General features: G+C 31.6%; 2 protein-coding genes and 1 long non-coding RNA gene across 6 annotated transcripts in view; 2 read left to right on the top strand and 1 right to left on the bottom strand.

The window, feature by feature from the left end:
• The window catches only part of LOC143059760 (DNA topoisomerase 2-alpha-like), a 40,153-nt gene extending 38,897 nt beyond the window's left edge, over positions 1-1,256 (bottom strand). For 2 of the 4 annotated variants that reach the window (XM_076233316.1, XM_076233318.1), the window contains exon 1: positions 1,109-1,256. In XM_076233316.1, the coding sequence (XP_076089431.1) occupies positions 1,109-1,135 (27 nt within the window). In that variant the 5' untranslated portion in view covers positions 1,136-1,256. Of the gene's footprint in view, positions 1-865; positions 969-1,108 lie in introns of those variants that run through there. The other 2 variants (XM_076233315.1, XM_076233317.1) reach the window with 2 other exon arrangements.
• On the top strand, positions 1,139-21,831 carry LOC143059761 (ubiquitin-conjugating enzyme E2 G2). The gene is made up of 5 exons (XM_076233319.1): positions 1,139-1,612; positions 8,617-8,698; positions 9,868-9,986; positions 15,237-15,377; positions 21,586-21,831. Exons 1-5 carry the CDS (start codon positions 1,570-1,572, stop codon positions 21,696-21,698), a joined length of 498 nt encoding a protein of 165 aa, XP_076089434.1. The 5' UTR covers positions 1,139-1,569; the 3' UTR covers positions 21,699-21,831.
• On the top strand, positions 3,337-7,248 carry LOC143059762 (uncharacterized). Its single transcript, XR_012973598.1, has 3 exons — positions 3,337-3,426; positions 6,540-6,642; positions 7,143-7,248. It is a non-coding gene; the product is annotated as an uncharacterized LOC143059762 (long non-coding RNA).
• Positions 21,832-22,345: the final 514 nt, after the last annotated feature.

Genomic DNA, 22,345 nt, shown 5'->3' with positions numbered 1-22,345 from the left:
AGGCCAACAGAATCTAACTAAAAAAAATTAAAAATTGAGCCTCGGGTCTGTAGATTTAATACTTCATCGTGAAGACTGGTATTGAACAGGTTCATTGGTCGTGTTTAGATTCTTCTTCTCGACCAATGAAAAAATTTGTTATATAAATGGTCAAGTAATCACACACACGATGCCTAACTTAAATACAATGTATTTGTGATCTATTTCTTCAATTTCTGCACTGAAGTTTTTAATTTTTTTAATTTTCTTCTAAAAATATCTATCTTCTTGATGATCATTTACGCTATTACATGATAACATAGTCCGATAAGGCTGAGATAAGGGTGGCTCAGGTAAAACTTTATTATCAGATATTGCGTAACACTGACCGACCTCTAAGCGGTGATCAGCATGTCAGCAACTTGACAATTTTAACCAAATTTATAATGAAAATGTGAAAATTAACACGCTGCGGGATCAAGTAGTAAGGGACAGCGACCAATTAAGACGCTGCGGGATTAACGAAAATATTATGAAGGCGCTGCGGCACCGCAGCGTCATATCGGCCTGGGGAGAACACTGAAACAATATTTACAATCTATAGTTTAAAATCAAAATTGAAGGAAAACTTAATTTCAAACTGTAAAGAATCAGCCTGTCCTCAGGAAATCATCAACGACCATATGAAACCTGGTGATAGTTGTATGTGCCTTCATATAATATTCCTCATATTAATGATTTAAATTTTTGTAAACACATTATAAAACCCTCCCCCCTTTTTTAGTAGAAATATTTCAAAGTTCAGGATATAACTTGCATGCATGAAAGATGACTGCAAAATGTATCTGAAAACAGAAACAGTATGACATGACTGGTATAAATTTACCCTCAAAGGACTTGTAGCCATTGCAAGGCTTAGAGGTATCTAAAAGCTCACTCCGCTGAATGTGATGTTACTTTTCCTTTTAAATCTAGTGCGCTAAAAACAACCAATCAAATCACATAGATCAATCACATGACCGGTCTAGAAGTTCATGACCTCTAGATAATGAAATAAACACAGACCCTTCACTTGTCATTTTTACCTGGATAAAAATCGTCAATGATTAATCGGAACATAAATACTTACAACCCATTCAAGGCTTGCCTGTGCCATTGTTGCCTTGCTTCAAGCACATAAGATGATAAAAATCTAATTAACATAAACGATCCGCAAAATCCAAGACTGGCAAAGAGTTTTTCGGTCGCCCCTATTTTTTATTTGTCATAAGACACCAATCAGCAATCCGTCCTATTTGTTAAATTTGAAAATATTTCCAAAATTAAAAGCCAGATGTCATGTTTTCTAGAATATATTAATTCTTGTCGGAATCGTTTGATATTTTCAACGGGTTTCTGTTAAATGTCCATTGTTTGCTAAAACGAAACAGTTCATTTGATTGGTCGCCATTCAATGTAATTTAAACTTTAACCAATGAATATCTATTTTATTTCGTCGTTCAGTCGAACACTGTTTTTATCTTCCACGTAAAAGAATCACAACACGATTTTATGAGTTGAAAAAAGTCTGATAATAACTGATAATGCAAAATGGCAGGATCAGCCTTAAGAAGGTTGATGGCAGAATACAAACGTTAGTTTCAGATATGTTTATGAATATCTCATTGTGTTTTCAATCAACAGAGCTTGTTGTTCGGGTGTCGGTTTGGCATAAAAGTTTTCGAGATATTTCTGCCACACAACCAGTTCGGCTATAGACATAGTTGTTTCGGCCACATCCTTCTTATTGTTCTAAGGGTTCATAATATCAAATTGACTAATTTGACCTGTTTAGTAATATGAGGCAGGCATTACCTGTAAATGGAGACAAAGTCTGTATGAATTATTTTTTTGTAACTTAAATATTTGTTAAAAAAAAGAAACGGAAATACTGTAACGTTTCCGATTTTGGTTCTATTGTTAGGGATTTTAGTTGTGACGTTACTAAAGTTATGACCTCATATGCAATGTAAACAAATAAACACTATAATGAGGTAACGTTTTTTCATATCAAGGAATTATTAAAAATGAAATTGGTATTGTGTTCCTTCCTATTTTATACTAGACTGATAAATATATATTTTACTCAAAGTTTCATACAAACGAGACCGAAAAAAGGAAGTACATTGTAGATTTCTGCACAGATGCGGGAATTCAAAACATGACATAAAAAAAAGTGAAAGATTTTGAGTTCATTAGCACAATGAAATTTTCAGGAAAACTTTCCCAATTTTTAAAAAAAATTTTTTTTATTGATTTTTCTACTGTTTTTGGGGACTTTGTCCCCATATTAACACACGGGTTTGTTACAATTGCCGTGTTTTCTATCCATACAAACCCCTAAAAAACAGGGGTTTGTATGGATAGAAAACCCAACAATTGTAACAAACCCAGGGCTGTGATTAACATACAGTAGCATTGACAAAAAAAACATGAGTTCATTGTCTAGTGGTTAAGTCAAGATCAATTGCTTCAGTGCTGAAGGTCCCAAGTTTGATTCCCACGAAAAATATCAGTACATCAGAATGGTAATTTTCATACTCTCCCACACATCTCTGGTACCCAGACCGGAGTTTAAACTAGAACAGGTACTTTTGGAGCCTCAGTTGGTCAAAGTTGCCCCCTACTTTGACATGGAGATCAATCTTCTGATATCTCTCTTGTTTGTTTGTTTCCACCGAGTGGCCCAGTGGTCTTCTCCGAGTACTTCTGCTTCCTCCACCCCAATAACAGACTTTCCAGTGTCCTAGCACTCCTTTTCTGTTGGGTTGGGATTGAATGTCCTTGTAAAAATAATTGTAGTATATATATACGCTAGTGACTCATCTCCATTTATCCCGATAGAGAGTGCACATGGATGCCACTGTACCATCGCATCTTTCAAGGGGTTCTTTGAATAACTGAGGCATTAACCACTACATACATACACATATATTATAATATATATTGTCATGTTAACCTACACACTGCTATAGGTGCCGTTCTGGCTTCTGCCAACTTTTCATGAAGCAAATGCATGACATTTGGTAGGCACTCTGTCCCCTAAAGTAACGTCGTAATTTTGCGATCTGCCGTCATACAATATTTCGTTTTGTATTGCCACTTGTTATCGTAATTGCAAATAGAATTACTGGGTTGAGTTAGAAATAAATTAGATGCAAACGTAAATGAATATTTAAAGAATTTTTACATGGTTTTATATTTATTGATACACAATAAATGAAATTTGCGTCCTGTCAAACAAAACGGCAATTTTTAGACGACGTTACACTTTTCGTTTATTTTATCGGAATAGACTTTATTTTATTAAGCTGGCGCGCCATCTATAAACAACAGATATTTATAGCAGAAGACTTATTGTGATGGAAAAGTTTCAGAGATTGTCCTGTCTGATGCTCCTATCGTTCGGTAGGTAAATACATTAGCCCTGTACGTTTAAAATGTAAAATGTTATCTTTCTCTTGAAAACGTACGTAAATAGATTGGAGCTTTTCAGAGAACATACTTGAGAACTTCGTTGAAATGATCCCAAATTTTTAGCTTGATCTGGCTTTCTAATGCACAGCGCGAACCAGGCAAACGATAGATGTTGATGCTTTTTACGGAATTAGTCTACAACGTCACGTTGTGCTTTGTAACGTTTCCTCATTTGACGATTTGTGTAATTCCGTGAAAATGAAAGGCATTTGTGTTGGCCAAAAAATGTAAACAATCATCGCAAAAAGTATGGCAGCCCGGCACCAAAGAAGCCGTGTATGTTTGATATGTATTACTTTGAATTGTTAAAAGTAATAAAGAAATATCTATGCCAAATTAAAACAGCATACTGTATGAGCCTATGTAATATCTGATTGAAACGGAGACGGCCGAGTTATTTGTCAGACTGTCTATTTAGGGTCTGTCTATTTATATCCCGAGAAACTATAGTCTATTTCTTATTTAACTTTCACTTTACGAGTCTTTATCGGGGATGTGCGTTATTTTTACGAGAATCACCAAAGAGTTGAGACCGTGAATGTTGGACCTCATACTACAACACACTACAGTTAAATATGCCACCTTCAATTTTTTGCTATATAATTAGGGGCGGATCCAGCCATTTTAAAAAGGGGGGTTCCGAACCCAGAGTAAAGGGGGGGGGGGGGGTGAATCTAACTATATGCTCCCATTCAAATGCATTAATCGTCAAACAAAGGGGGGTTCCAACCCCTGGACCCCCCCTTTGGATGCGCCACTGATAATGCAGAAAGAACTACCAACAAAAGAAATATATAAAAAAATATTTTGAAGGCATTTTTTTTCGTCAAGAAAACATCATCAGACTCAGATTTAACACAGCTGTATTTGTTAAATACATTCGTTTTCATGAAGTGTCCTCCTTTTTGATAAAATAAACAAGTATTTGTTTATCCTTATAGAAATTAGATGAATTGCTAAGATTAAAGAAATATTTTAAAAACGTGCACTTTTAAAAAGAGACCAGAAAAACAACTAAATTAAAAAAAAAGACCAAATAAACAAAGATACTGCTACAGAAAAAAATACTTCATTTAATGTATAATGATACACTAATGATTTGTCAATAAGCCAGTAATTAATGGTCGTATGATTATTAGAGATGAAAAGCAACCCAACAAATATATATAGCTCTTAGCAAGTGAAAACAAAGGCCAAGTTTTAATATGTTATAACAAGAAAAAGTGGGCTTTTAGATTTTAAATTTTTTATTACATATGCTATCAATCTAATCTTGAGAAAAAATTATTATAATTTCTGTTTAGATTTAATACCAGCTGCTGTACAAAACGCACAAGAATTAAGAAAATATGATGATGCTATTTGATTAAGTAATACTATATGCTTAATATAAATATTTTTGTCAATACATGTATCAAATATTTACTATATTAAAAGCAAGTCCCAGAGTGCAAAAAACACAACATTTAAAGGTGTCAAATTTTTAATTATTCTGTCACATGTGTGATTTATGTCAATGGTTAATTGGTGTTTAATGCCACTTTCAGCATTATGTACTATTTCGTAGTAGTTGGTTTTTATTGGTTGAGTGAGAAAATAATGCTTGAAGAGAACCAAGATCCAAGATAGTAAAATTGACAGGTTAACTAAGTCAATTAAGATTATAGTCAAACTGAAAGGCTTTGAAATTCACAACCTTTGTGTTGACAGGATAGTGATAGAGAAGTTATTTACTTAAGACCATTTTGGCTACTGAAACCAATTGCAATGAAACAGTTACACAACAATATGTCATAGAAAAACATGCAGTCTTTATCTATAGCACAAGTTAAATAAAAAATTGCTGAGTTTCCGTTTTCTTACTTTAATTTGCCGCAAACAAATGTTATAAAACGAATAGGTATACAATGCCTATTACCACAAAAACCAGATCATGTTCAAAATTGGGTGGCGTCACTTTTACCATTCATGACTTACCGTATGTTCTTTTTTAAATGAAGCAATTACTTAATATGTTGCTTTAATTCTCTTCCTCTTGTTTGTTTCAACTAAATGTTATGAAATTTATACACAATGCTTATAATTACATAAGAGCCTTAATGAAATTAATCCTGCATCTGTATTTGGAAGTTGACTGCCTCTGGTGCATATTGTTACAGGCCGGGTATTTGCGGCCCAAAAACACATTCTCAATTTATTAAACCATGTTCATTTACAAGAACAGCCTAGTATAGAAAAACCTCTGAAATCGCCTTCAATATATTTTTCTAAATCAACTTTAAATTAATTTGAACAATTGACTAAATTGAAGAAAGCGGGGGTGTTTTGTTTACAATGTATACTGATCCCCAATTTGAAAAAAAAACTATTCTCAATGCTCCGATTTTTTCTTTTTTTTCCCCATTTCCATTACAATAGAGTAGTGGTATATAGAATAAAAATAAAAATAATCTGATTAATCGTGTCAAAAAACTAAATAAATTTGTTTGTGCTTTGCACGTACATTATTTTTGACTAAGAAAAAAAAACCAAGAATTTATATGCCCCACTTACGATAGTAGAGGGGTATTATGTTTTCTGATCTGATCGTCCGTTTGATAGATTGTCTGTGTGTCCCTTTTCATGTTTAAGTTTTTGGTCAAGGTAGTTTTTGATGAAATTGAGGTCCAAGCAATTTGAAATATATAGTTCAAATGTTCTATATGATATGACCTTTCTAATTTTAATGCCATATTAGATGTTTGACCCCAATTTCACGGTCCACAGTCACTGAACATACATGTAGAAAATGATAGTGTGAGTGAGGTATCCATGTACTTATTGACACATTCTTGTTAGATTTGTATTGTTTAATTACTGGTGTATTATATCATTTAACCCATCATTGATTTTTTTCTTCTATTTTTATATGGTTATTTTTGTGACCTGCATGTATATGAGAACACACACAATCATGCACATAAAAAAAACCTCATATACATTTTTGAAAGTCATTTGATATATATGAATTATTTCAATTGAGTATTTTTTTTTTATTTTTGAAGTAGAATGGAGAATTATCCTTACCTAGTTGACCAGGCTCTACTGATATGATAGATATGCCGATGTCGAACTTGGAGATCTTGATTAGGTTGGGAAATGTATCAGGTAGGTGGTTATTCATACATATCATGAAACAAATATGTCATTGAGAAAACATTGAAATTAGTCATACATGTATGCTGTTGAGACAGTAACCAAACAACATGTTCATATAATCAAAATTAAAAACAATTTGATAGTAATATTTTAAAAAATTACTTTAAATGGCCTTAACAATTACTAAGTAGATGTATTCATGTATGTTGTAGAATTATACTGAAAGTAATTTACTAGTTCATTTGACTGGCAAAAAAATGATCAATATTTCAGGTTTTACAAAACAGACTAGACAAATTGCAAGATAGCAATTATGGAAGAGTCACAGTTGAAAAAACATAAAATCTATGAAAACAGCTAACAGCTACTCATAACATTTTTTTAATCCTTTTGATATTTGTTGTCTTGATTGTAAACTACCAGTAAGCTTTATATATTTAAATATGGAAACTCTAACAGCACACACTAATTTCAACAATTTTATTTTTTGGTATTTTGTGTTTTTTCAGATCATGTAGATGTAGAAGTAGAAGAAACAGCAGTGAAAAAAGAATGAGAGTCATCATTTTAATAAACATTTCGCTTGAAATTGAAATAAATCTATTTTTTTCTTCATTATGTATTTCAAATATGAGCATTGGGATAAACTTTAATGAGACAGCAAGCCAGCAGCATAATCCCAATAGCTATTTGGAGGTCTACTCAAACTTCATGCAAACATGAAATTTGTGGTTTTTCAATATAAATTAAATTGAAAGTTAGCAACTCTTTGAGGCTGTGGTGCAACATGCACGGTTTCAGAATTATAGCTTCAGAACTTGTTTATGAATGATTTATTTATTCCATATTTAAAATGGATATGTCAGGATACAAAGAAGGAGATGTGGTATAATTGCCAATATGACAACTGATTTTATATGTTTTGAAATATCTCCTACTCTTGTCTCGTTATGTCTTTCATCCCACTTCATATTGACTTCTCTCTGCGTAATTATATTGGTTTCGATGGTGACTGAGTGATATTACATTATGTAAGTCATTTTTCTTTAATTTCTTGTATGTTTTTATTAAATAGTATTCTTTTAAAGAGTCATTGCATTTAAAATGATATGCATTGCTCAGAAGTTTCCGTGGTATGAAATATTGTTATTTTCTGAGCTGATATTTGATGTTGGGCTACTGCCACAAACTTGTTCATGCTCTTTACTGTCCTGAAATAATCTATAATTATTCAACAGTGATTCATTATATGTAATAGAAATTACTTACTAGGTATACCAAAAGGGCAATATGCCAATTATTTGGTCTTATTGCCATATGACCGAAAAGAGACGATTCCTCCAGGGAAGAAAACGCGCCAAAGGGGGAGATAATACCCTTAAAAAAAATCTGCCGTACCGATGACAAAAAATAATGTCATTTTTTTACCAGGCAATAAGTATGCTTCAAATTGGTGTACACAAATAATCATCTTCTGTTAGATTAGCAAAAGCTGCAGAGTCACTACATTTGGCAAAAATTGTGAAGTTCAAAGAGAAAAAAATAATAGTTCTAAGGACTTTCTGCTAAATAAGTATTTTATTATTATAAAGTTAAATCATCATTACTTCTCACTGGACAAGACTCCTCTCAGGTTTAATTATTTTACATGTGGATGAAAAATAAAAGTCACAAACACATTAACTACATGTGCAAAAACAAAATGATGTAGGCAGAAATTGACACAACAGCTTTTACGACTTTGATTTTGAATCAGCAATTATCAGTTGTATGAAAATCTACAAATTAATTTTAGTAGGCCTAATAAAATGTTGGAATGTAGTTCATTTTATTCTCTCAAATCATCAGACCATTTTAGTTGATGAATCCTATGAAAATTGTTTGGAAATATCATGAAATAACCAATCTATGATTTAAGGTAGTCTCGCGACTGACTCATGATCAGTTGAATCAAATGTATTGATGAGAGATTTTTATTTTCAGAATTGACACTAAATCCACCTGAAGGAATTATAGCAGGACCTGTCAATGAGGAGAATTTCTTTGAATGGGAAGCTCTTATTATGTATGTATTTACATGTTCACTTTATAACATGACTCTGTACTTTAAAAGATCCCGTCAGTATGATATTGTTCTAGTTTATGTCATTATGATATATTTCTATTATAAATTACAAAATAAGTTGAACCATAAACATCAAAATCATTCAATCGCATACTAGAATTACAATGAATTAACTATTTGTTGATTCTTATAAATTCTATATATAACTTTTGGACTATTTTCAATCTCGGTCTATTTCTGAAAGTTATTCTTACATACTTTTGATTTTTTAACCTTATATGCTAACATTGCCTATGTAAATTTTAAAATGTTTGTATGCACATTGAACGACAAATCTATGTGACGTATAAAATTTTCTGACGTCAAACACACAAATCAATGAATTTGTTTGTAGGTAGATGTTTTTGTTAAATTGTTCCTTTTTAAATTGTTATACGATGATGATTGATGTACCCATATTTTTACTATTTTATTTATTGTGTCTGTTTAGTTAACGGATCAATGTAAATATAACGGAATTTGTTGTGACTGTCATCAAAGTGAGAGGGTTAGCGCTATAAAACCAGGTTTTATCCACCATTTTCTACATTTGAAAATGCCTGTACCAAGTCAGGAATATGACAGTTCTTGTCCATTCGTTTTTGATGCGTTTTTGGTATTTGATTTTGCCATGTGATTATGTACATTCTGAATTGATTTTCCTCAAAGTTCAGTATTTTTGTGATTTTACTTTTTATAAATGTTCCAGAAGATCTAAAGTATAAAACAATGAGACACCAACTCAACAACAGACATTTAAACCTCATAAAGAATTTATATGTTGAAAACAAAACAAAAAACTCTTACAGAAAGTAGGTTTTGATTAATTGTCGGTAAGTCATGTTAGTTGAAGTAGTTGCAAACCTTGTTTCAATGATTATTCTGTTTTCCAAAATTTGAATTTCAATAAATGATGTTTTATTGTGTGGGAGATCAAACTTTTAAATAATCCATGAATGATCAGTCATTTGACAGCCAGTTAAGTAACTTTTAAGGCCATTTAAAGTCAGATGTTTAATAGTCTTGTAAGAAAACAAGGAAATTTTCGTCCCAAACTTTAGACAACAACTGGTGAGAAGGATCTATTGTCATGCAGATTCATCATTGTGTAAATTATAATTTTCTTACAGGGGACCAGAAAATACATGTTTTGAGGGAGGAGTGTTTCCTGCCAGACTAGCATTCCCACCAGATTATCCTCTCAATCCTCCAAAGATGAAGTTTACTTGTGAATTATTTCATCCAAATAGTAAGTCATTATTACAACATTATAGTAAATAGTTGGACAAAACGGCAGTGACTGAGTTGTATAAGCAGTTTAACTGTTGTATCATTAAGGTTGTGAGCACTCGGCAGGTGCATCTGACTCCAATCCTAAATGACTAGGTGCTGGTTTCCTTCTGACTTCCTCTGCCAACAAAAATCATAAATTTAAATTCATTAAACAATACCATGGTCAGGGATATAATTTTGCTGGCAAAAACATGATTTCAAGTTTTTAAAAGATTTTTAAAACCACAAAGTCTCCCCAGTTAATTGATTTCAGGGGAAGTGTAAAAAAATGTGTAAAATGAACACACTTCATGATTGTTGGGTTAAAAGCAAATAGAATAGGTAAAATTCAGCACTAGCTTCAAGAAAAAGGGAGTGTTTTGAAGCAGCAAAGTAGTAATATTGTTGATGATAGGATGAAATAACTATAATGGCATTATGAACTTCTGGGAATTTAAACAAATTTGAAAATCATTTAGGTTGAACTTTGCAAAAGATGTGCTTAATTTTAAAATTACATGATAAGAACAGTTTTGACTGTACTTGAGGGAAAAACAAAATGTTACAATGCCATTTTATAATACACAACAGGGGGACTCACCCCAATCTAATTCCTAACCCATACCCTAACAGTGTTCCAGCTAGCATGAAATGGAGGGGCGCCGCGCCCCGCCCCCGAAATTTTGCGCCCCTCTGCCTTTTTTAAGCGCCCCTGCGCCCCTCTGTGCCCTTTTGAAAAAAGTTTAAAAAACAATCTGTTTTCCTCATATTGTCGCCATTTTGTTGAGTTCTTTATACACACACTTCATTAAGACAACAGATTAAAATTGTTGACACTTGTTACCTGATTATAATCACCTATTTGATTAGAGTCAATTACTTAATCAGATGAAATTTACGACCCTGTCTAATCCCTTTACCCTGAAGCACCAAACATCGAAGTTAAATGAATTGATTATTTAAACACCTGACGATGCAAAATATAATTTATAAAATAAATGTGAACGGTGTTCATTTCTATTGTATTTGTTATTTATTATGTCATTTAAAAAGAATCATTCCAATAGGTCAACACGCAAAATGCATGAAACATGATGTAACTTTGACCTCCGTAGCAGAGTTCAAAAAATTTATGGGTCACTGAATATTCACAATTCAGATCGTTTTTGTTTTGATGTTTTTATTTTTTAAACTGATCTTTCAAACTAGTTTTAATCCAGAAGAAAGTAAAAACATTGCTTGACTGTACCTTAAGTTGAATATCTATATCCAAATTAAATAAATTAAAACTGTAATCCATGATCACAAATTGAATGCTTTGTTTACAATTGTTGAAAGCCATGTGCTTTTTGGCGGGAAAATTCGGGAAACCCCGTATTAACAGGAAACAGTTACATTTCCTTGTTATTTATAGACAGTTGGAATTTCATTTTGGAAATCATTTTGATTACAACTGCTAATAAGATTTATTCATGAAAAATTATAATAATTTCTTGGGGTGAAACTGATAATACTTTTTTTATTAAAATAATTTACATCTAGGGGTATGGAAAGGGGGGCTGTTTTTTTTCAATAATATTACAAATATATATAAAGTTCACCAGTCTGAAAATACATGGTTAAATGGATTTTAATTCTGAAAAACTCATGTTTATTAATTTAATTCCTTTATTATTTCCATCATAATAAGAAACAAGCTACATGTATAAGGTATTTCAAACATATATTTTTGGCTTTTATATAAGAACATTCAAGACTATTAATATGTATGTGCCTACAGTAAAAACAAACCTGGTAAGGCCTAAAAAAATTCTATAGGGCCCTTGAAAAAACTTTTGGATCCAGGCTGGCCTTCAGAGAAAATGTTAAGTATTGTTCCTGACTGTATTGCAGATTTATGTGAAGTTTTTAAACTGACATGCACAATTCATTTCACAAGTGTAATAAAAATAATTCTACAAAACAACGCATCGCATCGCATTGCAAATTCATCTTAGACCCACCATGCATCAAGAAATATGTCTTTATGTGGTAATATTAAGTATTTGATTTTTTTCAGTGAGAACGCACTAAAGTGCCCTTTTTAAAAACGCGCCCCTCTATTTTCAAATCCTAGCTGGAACACTGCCTAATCAAAATCCAACGTTAAGCCAACAACCTGAACCCAGAACACTTAACATTAAAGGGATAATTCACGATTTTTCACTTTTTATCTTATTATGTTCATAATACCATAAAAAACATATTCACCAAGTTTTATTTTGATATGAAAACTAATAAAGAAGAAAATACGGAATTATTAATTTTATTTCTTGAAACTTCCTGACTTATGTGACGTAGTTTAAGTCTTTTTGCATGCCGGGAGTGAAATTAATCTCATTTAAGTCTTGTTCGTTAACCATCTGATAACGTGATTTAAAGCGCATCGATGACTTTTGGTGTAGCTATTAACCTACGAAAAATAAGTGAAAGCCATGCAACTTTTAAAATAAGATCGTGTGGATTTTTTTAAACGAATTTTAATAATAAAAGTAAATCATACAATAGAACATTTTTATGATTTTTTTTCTACAAATACTTTAAACAAACATATGAAACTGACATGATCGATAGTGTATTAAAAATACATGTTTGTATTCTGACCTTTTTGCTTCATTCCAGCAAAAATTTTCACTTGCTTGTACGGTGGAAATAAAATGTGTATTGTTTTGTGACACTTAGTGAATGTTGAATGCGTAGTTAAACTCAAGGTAATTAAAAGATTAGCATTATGTAATTCTAATCTTTTGATCTTCGGTCAGTGAAATCTAGGCGTCACGGTTCACTGGCATTTCAGGTGTGAACAACATTTCACATCGGAATGGTATAGTTTTAGACATAGAAATGTAAAAAAAAAGAATTAAAATTAATTAACGGGAATAATAAGGTCGCACAATAACTGGATAGCTGTTGTATATTTTTATATTTTGCACAAGATCACTTTTAAATGAATTATGACTTCTGATTACTTTTGTAACGATGAAATACTGAATTATTTAAATTGAATAAATTTATTATAAATAAAAATAGCCTTCTAAACACGAGTGTATGAACTAAAAATTGTACTATTTTAAATTAGAATCGGCAACCTTAAATATTTCAAACAGATCATTAACAATTGCAATTATATAATTTAGTCCACCCAAGGCGATCTTTATTTACCTATTTAGGAATAAATGTTCTCATCAAAATATTTTAAATCTCACAACGCATGAATACTTCAGCTATATGAAAAAAAAAGATGTTTTAAAAAATTTAGGAAATTAAAGGATCTTCTTGGAATGGAATCGAAAAGATATTCTTTTCAAGTGTGAAAAACATCAACAAAATTTATGCATAATCGGGAATGTCCTTATTAAAAAAAGTCTTCGTCTCACAATGTATATACTTTAGCTATTTGACCAACGATGTTTAAAAAAAACCAGAACGAATTTTAAGTCTGTTTTAAATGGCAAGAATACCCCTAAAGCGGGGGCCGCTAAAGCGGACAAGCAGTTTATTCTTTAAATTGCTGTCATTGAATATTAGCAAGAAAGAAAATAAATCCTGAAATTGATTTGAAACTTTGATACTCTATAGTTTTCCCTGGAAAATATTCACATTCCTTGGGGATCATTATTGTACGCCCAGTTGCATATATATTACATGCATGCCGGAACAATTGTGATGATGACAAATTTCTTCCTTTATTCGAGAACGATCTAATTGATACCAGTATATAAATCTGTGATTTTACTATATCCATAACTTCAATGAGCGAAAGCAAGTTATATATCGACCTGTATTTAAATCAAATTGGCTCTCTTCTTCTTCTTTTTGTATACAATAGTCTATTACATACTGTTGGCATACGTGGACTAGTCTATTTACAAAACTTTTACCCCAATTTACACAAAATGTATGTTTCTTTCTTATGTTCAATGTATACATGTATATATTTCAATTTGTGCTATAGTTCCGTAACTTATTATCCAGGCGTATAAACGAATGGTCGACAAGTGCGTACATTTTTTTAAATCAATATTTCTGGTATGTTCCAATCTGTCCTTCACTATTGACAACGAGTATATATTACATTTTACCAAATTTACCCTTGGAAAAAATATGTATATAGATTTTTATTTCATCAAATCTGGGGATTTTTTTGTATTATTTATATTCTTATAAATAATATTCTTTACACCAGAAATGTTATTTATAAACAAGCGTATGCGTTTAGTAATGACTAGTATATTATATCACTTTTGGACACGCAAGACAGAGATGTATATTATACACCTAATAGTTCAAAATGGAAAGTTGTAAGTTCTCGGCAGTGTACACTGATCAATACCCTTAGAAGTGAAACGATGCATGAACTTACAAGCCTGACAGGAAATCGCTTGAATACCTGGACGTGTCACCTCACACCCCTCACAATACCTTTGGGAGTAATACCTTTAGCCATGCGGGTGATCAGTTGAGAGAAGATCAGAATTAATTTGAATAAAGTTTATTACATAAAAGAATTATGAACAAATTAGATTTTCGAAAACAATTAAATTTTCACGGAACACTTATTTATGATTTGAACTTTGACTTTTTAACTATTTCCAATATTAACAGTTTAAAAATAACAGACCATGGTTATTTTAAAAAAAATAAGAAAATTTTACGTATCAAGTTAGTTAACAAGTCGGATAAAACAACCGTACGATTGACAAGATATCGACACGCAATTACGACTACATCAGGTTACTGTCGTTTTGGTCCTTAGACATATCGTGGTTTCAAATCGGACAAGATGACAAAATGGCCGAACGCAGAGAATTGATACTCTAAATTTAAAATCGATGGTGATCTCTTATCTAGCAGAATAAAACTTTAATATCTATGAATTTGAACGTTTCTATACAGAATGGACATAATATCATATTTTGATTTTTTGGCGAAGTTTCCCTTTAAGCCTTACCAAAAGCATAACATGAAACTCTAACCTTATTCCATAATTGCATGGATCCCATTATGTTTACTGCTGATTGGAAGGGTTTTAAAGTTCACTGTTAAACTAACAGTACAGAACAGACATGCTTATGTGTAGTGGTTCCTGGTGCTGCTTCACTTCTCATCAAGGCCCTTTTAAAGAACCAACCTATATTTGTGATTACTGACTATACAATCATGTTTTAACTTTTGATCTATTCCACAGTTTATCCTGATGGCAGGGTATGCATATCTATACTACATGCTCCTGGAGATGATCCAATGGGATATGAATCTAGTGCTGAACGATGGAGTCCGGTACAGAGTGTGGAAAAAATATTATTATCTGTTGTCAGCATGTTGGCAGGTAGTATTATCTTGGTTAAATTTTCAATTTTTAGGGATCTGTTGTATAGATATAAGAAAAAGTGGTATGAGTTCCAATTAGACAACTCTCCATCCAAGTAACAATTTGTAAAAAAGTAAACTTAAAAGTACGGCTTTCACCACAGAGCCTTGGATCACATGTGTTGTGCCAAAGCTATTTAACTTAATTTACTTTCATGATAGAAGTTATTACGTTGTTTAATGCAAATAGTTTGTACAGTTCATTTTTGAATTTCATAATTCCCGCAATATTTTTGTAATAATTTTACCGGGAGTTCGTAGCACATTTTATGTTGTCATTCGCTACTCAGATGTTTAGCGGAGTAATTTTCGTAGGAACCGCATAACAAATCATTTAGATATGTTAAAGTTGTATGGAATTACCTTTTAAACATTCATTTATAATGATAATCTTTCATAAATGTAGTCTTTTGCTACACAGCGTTCATGTTTACATTGTAACCGTTAACCGGAAGTAGGGAATATCTATTTTTGGAAAATGACGCTTTAGCGGCATTGTTCCGATACCATTGACCAGAACAACAGGAAGTCGATTATTGCCTCCGCCTACCACACTCGGTTTCATATTTACTATTTTACAAACTAACTGGTATCTGCTTGTATTCCGCTACACTCGAACAAAGTGTTGTAGTCAGAAGGGAACCAGTTTACATACTTTATTTTATTTACAAAAAAAATGTTGACCTGTCCATAGAAAGGCTTGTATAGTCCGCGGTTTTATTCTCAAAATTTGGACCTTTCAGAGGGGGTGCGGACTATAGAGTACAATAAGCAAGAAATAAGAGAACAAGTTCAATTTCGCGGCGAGGTGGTTGTTTACATTCCGCCATCATTGATATTGTAGAGGGCGCTCTCATCATTTTTCAAACTAATAATTTTAACTCATCCATATTAATAAGTTATTTCTATTTAATATCAAATTAAAACTGATTAATATAAAAACTAAACCTTTCATTACAAATTTCTCATTTCTTTTCAATGCATTTGAAATAAACTGGTATCTGCTAGATCAAACATAGTAAAAAAGACAACTGTAAACCAGCTTAGATTTTGTAAACTACAAAACGTAATCGGTTATTGTTTATTCCGTTTTGGTGTTTCATACCGACTTTTATGGTTTGTATAAGCTTAAGACCCTTCAAACATTAATGTGATAGGTATAATAAAGACTGTTTTACAAGAGGATGGAACTGTTTTACTTTCAAAGTCTTTTTATAGTGATATCTGTCATGTACGGATTTCGACTCTCACCGGTTAATTTCTTCTTTTACACATGCTTTTTAAACTTCCTGTTTAAACATCGCAAGTTTCAGAATTGTTTTTTTAAGTGAATTAAACTTATTTTAACAATCATGAAGCATTCTAGAATCATTTTAAAGCAGTTTCTACTTCTGTTTGATGATTGAAAACAGGTTTTCTCAAGAAAATACCGCAAACGATCGCAAAGGATTTGAAATGTACAAGTCAAATCGGCACCTGGTTAAATTGGCATCTAGTCAACTCGGCACCTGGTTAAATCGGCATCTAGTCTACTCGGCACCTATTTGAAGTCAATTCAGCATCCAATAGTATTTGTTATAACATTTTCTATTCAATTGATTAATAACTTTACCAAGTACATAGTTTAAAATATGCTGTTGTGTATAAAGGTAAACAAGGAAGCCCTTACCCTGTTGTTTTAACAATGAGACAATTAGAAAAATAAAATGGAAAACTATGAGTCCCTTTCAATAAATCAAACTTTCATGCCATATAATTAGCAAATTTAAGGTGTTTTTTTTAGGAAAGTTTATACAGCATTAAACCAACAATCCTGTAAAATGCTCAACTGGTTAAAAAATGCATAAAGAATATCCAATACCTCATATATATGATTAAAAATACACATTTAGTTGAGTAAAATAAATATATACAAAATGTACATGAACCTCCAAAAATGTGAAAGTTAATATTTTTGGACAATCCCTTCCTTAGGTATTTAACTTTTTTTGCTTAAATACTGAACAAAATTCTGGCAACCCCTTTCTTATTTTTACTCTTTTTGCTTAAAATACTGTTAAAAATATATATTTAACATGGGTGACGAATTGACTATATCAGGTGTCGATTTAACCAGGTGCCGATTTGACTATACCGGGTGCCAATTTAACCAGGTGCCAGTTTGACTAGAATTCTTTGAAATTACCTGAGTTTCATTAGACCTTTGATAACAGTAACAAAAAGATTATTTGCTTAAAATTTTGTGGGGAGAAGGGGGTTCGGACTATGTACCAGTGAGAAATATACAAGCCTTTCTACAGTATTTATTTGTACAATTCAGGTAGTCTTGACCTATTCATTTGTCTTAAATAAAAACAGTTGTCTTTTTTCACTTCACACACACACATATACGAATATCAATTATATGCTAACGAGACATGTTGCATTGCTAAACTAATTACGGTATGTGAAAATCAAGACTTGCATAAAAAATATCCCAATATAAGAGACAGTGGCGTCATTTTTCCTCAGAGCTTTCAGCTCTTTAATTGTGTATTCACTTTGTTAACTAGGTCGACTATAGTCAGTTTCAAATTTGGATTTTAGAAACGAACTTCAGAATATATATAACTTCACAGATTAGTTACAGTGTTCTCCCCAGGCTGTTTTAGCGTCGCGGTACCTCGACGCTATATTTTCTTCCCGAAACGTTATAATTATTTCCGCAACGCTATAATTATTTCTGCAACGCTATAATTATTTTAAGAATGTTATTTTTCTTGTTTCTATATGGCAAAGCCATGTCCTAAATTTTGAACTTTCATCTAATTACCGCTTATAATCATAAAAAATGTATCACCTTTAATCTCTTCAAGTCGGACAATAGACAATTAAGAGTGATCGAATAGGTGTTAATTGCTCTTTGGGGGATAACTGTTTTGATAGGAATACCCCAAGCTGTCATTTGTGACATGATTAATATCACATGGTCTGCAAAATATTACAGTAGTATTACTTTCTTTCTCTACCTATCACTTTTTGTAAAATGAGAGTGAAAAGTTTGATTATGAGCTAAATATGTTTTGGTCTTTCTTGAGAAAGTGATCATAATTGGCTTTAGTTTATGATTCATCCATTTTATGCATTAAAAACGCCATATTAATTCCAAATCTCTTGTCAAACATTGTTTATTTTCGTATTTTTCATTGCTTGTGGCGACATTTAATATTTTAGTGTAAACTACTGGTCAGAACCGGACCAGATATGACAAAAATCTGTATTTTACGATAATAACTACATTTGCACAAATGGCACAGTAGACAGAAAACAATGATACCTATAAAAGAGAAAACTAAGCATTAAGGTAGCACAATACAAAGGTTTTTCATCCCCAATCAGACATCTTTAAACTGATGTAATTCCACTCATCTTTCTTTAAATTTTATAAATGAGGTACCAAAAGAAAGAAGAAGGACCAATCTTTCAAATTGTGATAATTTCATTATGACATAATTATTACATCATTAATTGTTATGTAATTAGTTGCCATATTGTGATGTCTATACTTGAATGAATTTAGCTTCTTTGTTATTCATAGCATCCCAAAATATTTCATAGATTCGTGCACAACACAGTTTGACCTCCAAAACTGTGTCTCAGATTTTTCCTATTGTATTTCATTCTCTCATAAATCTTCAATGAAGTTTGCGACATCAATTCATAAGAGACCACTAAATTCAATTGGGTATAAAATTTGTTCTATTGATGTTTTTGGAAATCTGAGACACAGTTTTGGAGGTCAAGCTGTGTTGTACAAGAATATATAAAATATTTTGGGATGCTATGAAGAACAAAGAAGCTAAATTCATTCAAGTGTGGACATCACAATATAGCAACTAATTACATAATAATTAATTATGTAATAATTATGTCATAATGAAATTATCACAATTTGAAAGATTAATCTTTCTTCTTTCTTTTGGTACCTTATTCATAAAATATAAAGAAGGATGAAATGAACTACATCAGTTTAAAGTTGTCTGATGGGTAGTAACAAAATCTTTGTATTGTGCTACCTTAACAGACTTTTTGTTAGATAACTTTGTTAAGAAAGTAGAATATATATATCATTTTGATAAAAAGAAACAACTGAGACTGATTCATTGAATACCATGAACCAATATATTTCATAGATGATAAAGATTTTTTTTTTTTAACTGGGAAGGTAGGGTAACTGGAACCACACATATATTTTTATTTGGCCCAAGAGGAAAAAATAATTCTGGAACTATAAATAAATATAGAAAACATAAACTGAGAATACTGTTGTCATGGTTATAGTTTAATTGTATTCTCAGTTATGAATTCAACAATATTGACACAAAGAATAGGGTTGAAAAGAATATTTTATTCACCAAATAAGGACCTATAGCATACAAAAAATATAATACATTTTGTAATAAACAATAATGCATACATCATAATGGAAATAGAGTATTGCCACAATGCGACAAATTACATTAAAAAAAAATACATTTTTTTTTACGCCAAATGTGATGCTATCCAAAATTTCTGGGGAGAAGTTATTTTATAGGTAATTGATAACATAGAGAATATTTAACTACTATTTATTGTAAATTGCAATACATTTCACATTTGTTTCTGTTATAATAAATGGAATATATTTTACACCAGTTTTTCATTCATTGCTTTGAAATTGGTAAACTTAAAAAAACTTAAAAACAACATGCAAAACCATATAAACAGGACAACCAACAGGGTTCTCACTAAGGCGAGTCCATGAGTCCTGGACTCATCAAAATCTTTCTGGACTCACCATTTTAAAAACTGGTGAGTCCACAGATGCATCAAGATTGAAATATTTTGTATCAACTGAACACAGTTAAACACAAATATCAATATTTTATAGCAAAAGTTTATAAGTGATCTGAATTTAATGTCATTTCATTGCTCTATTAGGAAATGGAGACTAAAATATTACATAATATTGCAATAAATTATTTTCATCTTGCTGTTGGACTCATTATGGCCAAAAATGATGAGTCCCTGGACTCACCTTCAAAAATCCTTAGCGAGAACCCTGACCAAACGTCTAATCTATATAATAAACAAGAAACAAAAAACACTTAAAAACCACATCAACAAACAACAACCACTGAACTACAGGTCCTGTATATATTGTATTTATAGAAATACTTATCGTGTCCTAGGTTTGAGTCAACTAACCCTGCTCATTGCACGATCTGATTAATTTCCCATGTGGATAGCCCAGCAATAGATAACTTGCCCTGTGCATTGCACAACCTTAGTTACACTTCATGCCATATACATCAAAGTTTTTTTGTGTATTCGTTATTTTTCACATTGTGGTTAATATTCTCTTTGATTTCAAAACAGTTGCTCAATATACATTTTGATTATTTGCACCTTTGACAATACTGAACAAGTAAAAAATGAACGTTTCAAAATCTTATGTTTTTTGGGGTAATCCTTTCAAAATCATACACCATGATTCTTTAAATAAAGGCAACAGTAGTATACCGCTGTTCGAAATTCATAAATCTATTGAGAAAAAAACAAATCCTGGTTACAAACTAAAACTGAGGGAAACACATCAAATATAAGAGGAGAGCTACGATACAACAGAAACACAACACTAAAATGTAACACGCACAGAAACAAACTATAATATAACATTGGCCATTTTCCTGACTTGGTACAGGACATTTTAAGAAAAAATTGTGTATTGAACCTGATTTTACGGCTAGCCAAACCTCACGCTTTTATGGAAATGTTAAATATAACATTAAAATGACAACATTACAGACAGGACTACAGTACAAATAAATGCAAGAACATTCTAAATAGTGAATTACCAACTAATGCAGTATTGTGGTGTACAAACTATGGAATACTCACAATCTTTAAGATATTATAAAAACAAATTAGTTCACCTAAAAAATACTGATTTAACAGCATATTTTTACATTGCTAATTTTTGGGGCCCTTTATAGCTTGCTGTTCGGTGTGGGCCAAGGCTCCGTGTTAAGGGCCGTACCTTGACCTTTAGTGTTTTACTTTTATAAATTCTTATTTGGATGGAGGGTTGTCTCATTGGCACTCATACCACATCTTCCTATATCTATATATCTTATTTTTGTTTTCAGAGCCTAATGATGAAAGTGCTGCTAATGTAGATGCTGCTAAAACGTGGAGAGAAAATAGGGTGAAATTTGAAGAAATCGCTGCAAAAACTGTTCGCAAATCTTTAGGAATATAGTACATTCTTTATTACATCTATTTATAAAATTTAAATATTTTATTGATTTTTATGTCTGTTTCATAGTCATTGATGTGTACACTGGGCCCATGACCTCTAAAACTGAATAAAAATCTAAAGGATTTTATATAAAATAAATCAATGCATTACCTAAGTTTACACATCAATAACTTACAATTATAAATCCAAACATTTGTTATTATTTTCTATTTCTAAGAGTACCAGTAAATCAAATAAAGTAATTGTAACTAACTGATTACATTAAAATGTTTGTTAACATGTTAATCACATAAAAATAATATTATTATGTAATGCTCAAAGAAGAGGCATGTTTTTTTAAAGTGTTGATGATGGAGCTAGTCGTTAAATTTGAAAAAGAAAATAAGCCGAACTATTGCATTTATCATGAATATTAATTAAAGATACTGTGGATTCATTATTATTCATTGGATACCAATTTTCATGGGTTTTGTTGGTACAGGTGAAGCACAAATTCAAATCTTCAATGTATTCAACATTTTCTATAAGCTTTGTATGCAGAAATTAGCAAAACTAAGACCTCAAAATTCCATGAAAAATCAAGATTTCCCATGAAAATAAATGAATCCACAGTATGTTTTTACAGTTTAATAAGATGTGGTCTGCTG

Source organism: Mytilus galloprovincialis, chromosome 14, assembly GCF_965363235.1.
Source record: "Mytilus galloprovincialis chromosome 14, xbMytGall1.hap1.1, whole genome shotgun sequence".
In the NCBI taxonomy this organism is placed as follows: domain Eukaryota; kingdom Metazoa; phylum Mollusca; class Bivalvia; order Mytilida; family Mytilidae; genus Mytilus; species Mytilus galloprovincialis.
The sequence above is the reverse complement of the archived record's forward strand: the minus strand, read 5'-3'. Positions and strand labels throughout refer to the sequence as shown.